The sequence below is a fragment of the Borostomias antarcticus genome, assembly GCF_949987555.1.
Source record: "Borostomias antarcticus genome assembly, chromosome: 17".
NCBI lineage: Eukaryota > Metazoa > Chordata > Actinopteri > Stomiiformes > Stomiidae > Borostomias > Borostomias antarcticus.
In genome coordinates this window covers 24,190,059-24,198,384 of record NC_140250.1, presented here as the reverse complement: position 1 = coordinate 24,198,384, position 8,326 = coordinate 24,190,059, and the positions used below count along the sequence as shown (strand labels likewise).

Here is an 8,326-nt window from a genome sequence, read left to right as displayed (position 1 = left end):
TATCTTTAAGAAAAAACTACTATCCACTTGCTGCTGTAACATTGCAATTTCCCCTTGTGGGATTAATAAAGGATATTCTTATCTATATTCTAAGCAATTCTTTCACCAACACTCGGTGTCTAGAAATGCAAACCCCCTCAGTCCACCAGAAGATGATGATGCATCTGAAATTAAGTTGGTCTACTTTGTCACCAAGTAATAACCAAATAATGCCAACTGGCCTCGTGAGACCATCCTGATGTCACAAGCTCACATTGTTATTTGCAAATCAGTCTGGATACTCTCGATAGAGAAAGATTTGAGCCCGATCAGAAAACGATCTTGCCAATCAGCGTTGGTTCTGAGGAATTTTAAATACATACAGCTACAGTTACAAGGGAGCACAGCACTTGAAACTTATGTAAATGAGAGGGTCAGAGGAGAAAAGAATATGGCCGACAAAGTGTTGAAGCTGAAGTATTTGACCTGGAAAGATGGATGCAAAAGTATCAATCTTAAGGCGTCATACGAAGTATTCAGCTTGAAAGCAACCAACTCCTCGTTCGTTGCAAAGTCCTCTAGAGAACTGGTTCTGCAGAAAATTGTGGGAACTGTCATAGAAATTGTTATCCTCAGCCTTGTCCTTTGTTTTACAGGTTCACTCTACCTCCCTCAACCTTTCACATGCAAAACCCCTGAACCCCTGGCTGTGCTCACCTCATTAATAACAGGATGGCATCTCCAGGAGGTCGACAGACCACAGACTTTCTGTCTGCACTAGAGTGACTTCCCATTGTCTTCATTGTTCCTACCTGAAACCTATTCAAGATTTACCGCCCTTTCTAAAATCACGTGTCTGAACTCTTGACCACTGCTGATGATGTCTGCCATTTATTATGATTATGTGTAAAGATGGGTTAGCCAATCAGATCTCTAGCAACGTCATATCTGTGTATTGCTTGAATATAAGACCGTGCAACACCACCCTGTGTCACTTTTATCTGAAAGTCCTTTTGCAATCGTATTGTTTTCTTAATAAATCAGACTGAACCTTTTTGAGCGAACCTTGGCAAATCCTTTTTACATTTGATAGCTAGATCAAATTTATTTCCATTACAGAACACATGAATTGGCTGATTACAATGCAAGCCTAATGATGTCTGATGGTTCTCTACTGCCAACTACAGCCAAATCTGCCTTCATCCATGAACTGGAAGGAGTGGTTTCAAGGACATCTTCTGAAGAATCCACAGAAATGCAGAGTAGCCCAATTCAATCAGCATGTGTTGACCAGAATCTTAATAGACGGCATGGCTGTCGTGCAGGAGATGGTTGTGCGCAGAGGTGACATAAAGTGTTTCTGCAATCTGGCAGAATGTTTCATTAGAAGTGCTGACAGTAAGGCGTGAGGCTACATGGACATTTACATTACATTACAGTCATTTAGCTGATGCTTTTATCCAAAGCGACTTACAATAATTGCATTTAATGTAGGAAATGTCAGTTTACTACTACTTGCCAGAACTCACAAGTGCATCTTCTTTCTAAAACAAGTGACTAAGAGCATAATCTAATGCTGAAGGCAAAGTGAAGAATAACAAACTAAAAAAACAATATAGGCTCTTAATAAATAAATAAAATAATCCCTGGTAGTACTTCTTGAAGAGGTGAGTTTTTAGCCTGAAGCGAAAGATGGGCAGCGAGTCTACTGTCCTGACGTCAGTGGGCAGTTCATTCCACCACTGCGGGGCCAGGACAGAGAAGAGCCGTGACCGTGTCAATCGACCGCAGGGGCCTCGGAGTGATGGGGCAACCAGTCGCCCCGAGGTAGCAGAGCGTAGTGGTCAGGAGGGGGTGTACGGTTTGACCATGGCCTGGAGGTAGGAGGGAGCTGTTCTTTTCATTGCCCTGTAGGCTAGTGCCAGTTTTAAACTGAATGCAAGCTGCTATAGGGAGCCAGTGTAGACAATGGAGAAGGGAAGTTGTGTGGAAGAGCTTGGGGTGGTTGAACACCAGGTGAGCAGGAGCTTTCTGGACAAGTTCCAGGGGTTTGATGGCTGAGTTGCGGTAGTCCAGGCTCCATGAAGGACAGAACGAGAATTCTGTACAGCAGGGAGAGCACAAGACCAGGGATAAATATAGAAGATTCCACACCAAAGACTTCAAGGGTTTCCTGGGAACCAAGGAAACCAAAGCCAAATTAGTCTTTTACCTTGCACATACAGTAACGCAGTTGAGTTGTGCAAACTGCCGATCACAGCCCACACACACAATGGTGTCATGTCCACAAACGTGAACTTGGTGAACTTCACGAGTACACAAGAGGAAGCCGACACATTCCAGGTCATGTATGCAGTAGCTGTGAGTGGTTTGGGTAAAACGCCACATTTATACTCATGTGACATTGATGATTGGGTACCAGAACTCAAAACAGAAAGCCTCGTCATCATGGGCTCTGGAGATCTGACTACATGAAGTTAAAACTTAGACCTATCTACATGAAGTTAAAACTTAGACCTATCTACATGAAGTTAAAACTTAGACCTATCTACATGAAGTTAAAACTTAGACCTATCTACATGAAGTTAAAACTTAGACCTTTCTACATGAAGTTAAAACTTAGACCTATCTACATGAAGTTAAAACTTAGACCCATCTACATGAAGTTAAAACTTAGACCTATCTACATGAAGTTAAAACTTAGACCTATCTACATGAAGTTAAAACTTAGACCTATCTACATGAAGTTAAAACTTAGACCTATCTACATGAAGTTAAAACTTAGACCTATCTACATGAAGTTAAAACTTAGACCTATCTACATGAAGTTAAAACTTAGACCTTTCTACATTAAGTTAAAACTTAGACCTATCTACATTAAGTTAAAACTTAGACCCATCTACATGAAGTTAAAACTTAGACCTATCTACATGAAGTTAAAACTTAGACCTATCTACATGAAGTTAAAACTTAGACCTATCTACATTAAGTTAAAACTTAGACCTATCTACATGAAGTTAAAACTTAGACCCATCTACATGAAGTTAAAACTTAGACCTATCTACATGAAGTTAAAACTTAGACCTATCTACATGAAGTTAAAACTTAGACCTATCTACATGAAGTTAAAACTTAGACCTATCTACATGGCCATTGGCCCAGGACGTGCAGCAGCATTGCCAGGATTCCACAGGCTCACCGGTTGTGAGACCACTGGCCATATCCTGTCTAGCTGAGCACCTAACGAAGAACTGATTAGTGCTGATAAGTTACTCTAAGGATGAGTGATGACATGAATTCCAAATGCACAGTATCTGTATTTGTACTTGTTATAAATGGTAAATAAACTTTCTATTCTATTCATATCCATGGGAAGGGAAAATCTACTTGCTTCAGATCCTTCATGAAGGCTGGTGATGATGTAATTCATGAAGGCTGGTGATGATGTAATCCATGCACTGGCTGAGCCTGATGTTGGGAAATGTCAGTCTTCAGAAGTGTTAGCTGGCTGTGAAATGTTTTTGTCAGCTCTTCACACCTGGTTATGAATCAGCTAAAGCATTTCGGTGGCATATGTTCAAACAACTCAAGGCCAATCTGGGTGTAGAAAAACTTTTTCCTACTCAAGGATGCATCACTGAAAACTTTTTGTGAACGCATTAGCAAGCTACAGTAAAATCTGGATGCAGGACATACAGTAATAGCTGTTCCAAAGGTTCCAGATCCATCATCTTCTCCATATCCTATCTATCTAGGATGGAAGCAGTTACAGAAGTTGACGGAATTTGTGTTCCTGTAATGTCGAAAGTTCCACCAGCACCAGAGGCTGTCGTGAATCTCGTAAAGTGTTTGAGTATCGCCAACAAATGCAGAAGACGGTGTTTTTGCAAGACCAATCATCTGCCATGCACAGAGCTTTGTAAGTGTGAAGGCACTGAAGGATCATGCAATAATATTGCAAATGGAGACAAAGAATGATGAGGACGCCAGTGATGAATAGCAGTGTGGCAGTACCTGACTGTGGACTTTTGAACATCGGCATCCGCTATGTTTTCCCAGGTGTTACTGTAATTTAATTCTTCGGTATGTGTGGCTGCCATTTTGGGTTAAGTTCTTGCTTATTAGCATTCTGTTTAACAATGAAGAGAGTTTGTTTCTGAAATATTTAATAGGTAACTTCTCATTATACATGTCTTGATATTTTTTTCCACTATATATTGGACACCATCTTGGATTCTGTCAATCAAGACAAACATTTTGAAAGTGTAGGAATATTATTACTAAAATAAGATCATAAGTATACATCTATGGAATAAAAAAGTTAAAACGTAATGATTTTTAGGTGTATGTTGTCTGCCATCTTGGATTTTGCCATTGGATATAAAAAAAAATGTAAACAGGTTGTTTTGTGTTCAGTGTGATACTAGAAAGTAACAAAACACAAGTTTAAAGATTCTACTGTAAATGAACCGTTCTCCAAATTACACAATGATCTTTACTATTCACATGCTTGCAATGTGCTCTGGCAGAGCAAGAATGAGAGAAAGGGGGCACAAAAAAAGAGAAAAGATAGCAGCACTTGATAAACTGCTGAAAAATAAAGTTGCATAGCTTTTTGTGTTTTGAAGCTTCTAAAGGCAGTGACATGCTGATGTAGATTGAAGATGTAAATATTCTGTATAGTTCCAGAAAAATTCCCACCTTATTTCAGCATTTATAACACGTGCCATTACAGTATATGGGTTGAAATGCTCTATTGTTGCTCACAGTACTTGTCTCTTAACAATCCCTTTATCTAGTCAGGTTATACCATTTATCTCAATTCAAGAAAAATTCATTGCACAGAAAAACATCAGGCAATACTTTTTTTTGCTTTCATCACAGGGCCTGGTAGTAGTGCTGAATGTCTTCAAAATGGAAGATTTCCCATTTCAAGGACTGCTCAGATACTGTAAGTTATGTTGGCCCAAATGATAACTGTACACGAGGGAATACTTCACCTAGCTAAAGGACAGTGGGCATATTAAAGGAACAGAACAGACATTATTATATTGAGTGTGGCTGTAGAATTGACCTCAGTTGAATATTGCATTGCTTTGGTGTGATATTGTACTTTATTATCACCAGCAGGAGCTCAAGTCACACAGCATGAAGCCCTCAAAAACACAAACAATTCAGAAGGCAGAGATGGTATAGTAGTGATTTTAAAATGTTTATTTTTTTTACCCCATGTAACAGTACTAGACTAGGCAACATGTCTGACCAAGACTCATTCAGGACATGTACAGACTTTGGCTGAGCTCCACAGCTGAATCCCATCCTCTCAATCAAATGCTGACAAAGTATAGAAATGCCTGCATTGACTTTCTCAAAACAATTACTTGGTAATTCAACAATTAATAGCACTTTACATTATTCTTCTTAGAAAGGGCACTAACAATACAGGTATGAACTATGATGCCGGTTTTCACTGCTATCTGTAAGGCTACATTTTTTCAATATAGTATAATAATATACTGTATGTAATTGCACTTTGAACCGGGAATCAATTAATTAAGGTGAGGGAAATCAACAGTGATTGCATTTATATGAGTAAGCATCCTATTAAGAAATGCCTTTAATTTGGTAACCACCCACTGCATGTGTACGATGCGAGAGCGACTGTCATGGCATGTGACTGTACTGTATGGGGCTACGGAATACAGCACCAAGAAATGACATGTCTGAACCAATAACAGGATCACGATGGAAAGCCACGTCCAATAAGCAGCTACATGGCAGAGTGAATGGCATGGTATGCTAATTAGCACTCGGACACAGTACTATCACTATATGGGACGGGATGATGTAATGCAAATTTAAAACTTTTTTCAAACATATATAGTTCCCACCACATTTCAGAGACATTCACATGTAGAGCAACTTTTACCGTGATGTTAAACCATAAGTACTCAGTTATGCAGGAAACCACAGGTAAGATATCTCACCACAGGTAAGATATGTTCAAATATGTTCAAGATCAGTTCCAAAGCAGTTACTGTCTATTCTATAATCCAGTCCTAATTTCACTTCCATTAATTATTAATCAACCAGGATTATATGCAAAGTAAACAGGTAAAAAGGTATTCCTCATGACATTAGTTTTACAACAACACAAAGTCAAAAGATCAGATCTAGACATAACTCTTAATCTGGATTCTGAATTAACCATAAATTAAATCACCAAATTGACAGGAAAACGTTACCATTAATTACATCAACTGTGAGGAAAAAATTGGGGCGGAGAACAGCATAGACGGTAGCCTCCAGGAACTGACTACGGTAGTCTGATATGATATGAGCTGCACAGTGTGATGATGTCATAATAAAGGGCCACTACTACACCTCAGATCCTCCTAGGAGCGCTGGAGTCACGTCATGCCCTGAGAAGGGTGGAGCTGTCGCTAAAACTAACCAACCAATCACTGGTCAGTAAAGCGTATAGCTCCACCCACTCTCTGCCTTGATTCACACTACCACGCACGGTCGCCCTTCCAGACCGGCCTGCGTCTCAAAAGAACGAGGTGTCTGAGGAGAAGGCTCCGGCCAATCGGAAGTCTTCCCTCATGAGCACACAGAAGAGACGCTGAGGCAGGGCCTTGGAGTACGGCGCCGGCCTGGGCACGCACGTCCGCAGCAGGATCTCACGCCCTGCCGGGGGAGGGAAGTCCTGCACGCCGCCTCCTCCCATTGACCGCCGGTCGTCAGCTCCGCCCACCCGGCCGGCGTCTTCCTCCGGGGCCAATAGGGCGGCCTGTGAGGAGACGGGAGAGTGAAACGTGGGGTTGGATTGGCTGACTGTCATGTCTGCTCAAAACAGGAGAGGAGGGTGCGGCTTTCTGTCAAAGACCAGCAACATTTGGTAGCTGGATGAGCCTTGGTAATATGGGCCTAGCACATCCCAATGTGAGTGTAACTAAGTTTGACATCTGAGACAGAAGGGGAGGAAGAAAAACATGTCATTCCACGGCACCTGACACTTAAGTGTGGGAAAAAAAACTACCTTGACAGTGATCAGAGCTGGCGAGAGGGAGATTGGCTGGACAGGGCGGCGATGGGGGGGGGGGGAAGCCAGTTAAATTAACACAATCTATTTTTACTGAGGAGAAACAAATTACATAAATTAGCCAGCTGATTAGGAATTAGCAAACGCCTCCACACATCTCTAAAATCTCATCTTAGGTGAGAAGTGACGTCGAACGGATTTGAGCGACGCAGCGTGCGCTTACAGATCAATTAATGCACTTGTTTCAGTAGGGGAATATTACCTTGGAGGGGAGCCAGGACAACAAAGCTACGCTAGGCTAAGAACTGGAGCCAAAAGGGATCAAACGTAGCGCAGCGGCTAGCTAGCTACGGTAGCTCTACCTCCCACCTACAATCAATCAAACCACAGCATAAAGGCTAGCTACTGTACAACACATGGTACCAACCTCCATATCCACCAGAAAGCTCTGGTGAGAGAGAGGATGAGAGCAAACGGACATACAAACGAAAAAGGAACTCATTAGCATTAGGGAGGTTTTGTGTGTGTGTGTGTGTGTGTGTGTGTGTGTGTGTGTGTGTGCGCGCGTGTGCGTGCGTGCGCGTGCAGGAGAGTGGAAAGTCAGGGGGCGGTTCCTAACACCAAGTGGCCTCGCTTTATGGAACCTCTTGTTCATTCTTGTCACGGAAGTCAGGTTGGGGGGTCGGAAGACCGCTCCGTCTACCAACCATTTCCAGACTGAAAATGACTGTAATTGTCTGCATCCCTGCCTCAGCTACACACTCAAGTAGGGGTATGAGAAGAAGTGTGTGTGTGTGTGTGCGTGTTTGTGAGAGAGTAAAAGCGAAAGAGGGGTACAGAGGATCAGTGGGTGGACTAAAAGGTTGTTAATGGTGAGTGTGTGTGTGTGTGTGTGTGTGTGTTGAAAGGGGGAGGGGGAAGGCAGCTACTGCTGTTGTGGTTACCTCGTCACTGGAGTAGTCAGCCAGCTTGACATGGGTGAGAGGCAAGCAGCGTTAGAGGGAGACAAACAAAAAAACACAACGACACATAATAGGACGGCGAGAACGCAACAGAAAAGAAAAACAGACGAGAAAACGACAAAAACCACACGAAGTCCGGCGGTTAAGAGAGGACTCGGGTTCCGTTGGACTTCCATAACATTCCCCACTGCAATGCATGCATAGTCATGCCAGAGCAGGCAGTAGAGTATACACCTTCACAGCTATCACACGCCGTCTAACTACCTACCTACCTAGCAACCTTCTAGTACTGCTTAAGTTGGGCGGCTGTAGCTCAGTTGGTAGAGCGGGTCGTTCAATG

At 42.2% G+C, this 8,326-nt stretch overlaps 1 protein-coding gene across 1 annotated transcript in view; it reads right to left on the bottom strand.

Moving 5' to 3' along the window:
- Positions 1-5,188: 5,188 nt before the first annotated feature.
- The window catches only part of rab3gap1 (RAB3 GTPase activating protein subunit 1), a 38,101-nt gene continuing 34,963 nt past the window's right edge, over positions 5,189-8,326 (bottom strand). The window contains exon 24 of the mRNA XM_084451773.1: positions 5,189-6,772. Coding sequence (XP_084307899.1) covers positions 6,530-6,772 — 243 coding nt within the window. The 3' untranslated portion in view covers positions 5,189-6,529. The remainder of the gene's footprint in view (positions 6,773-8,326) is intronic.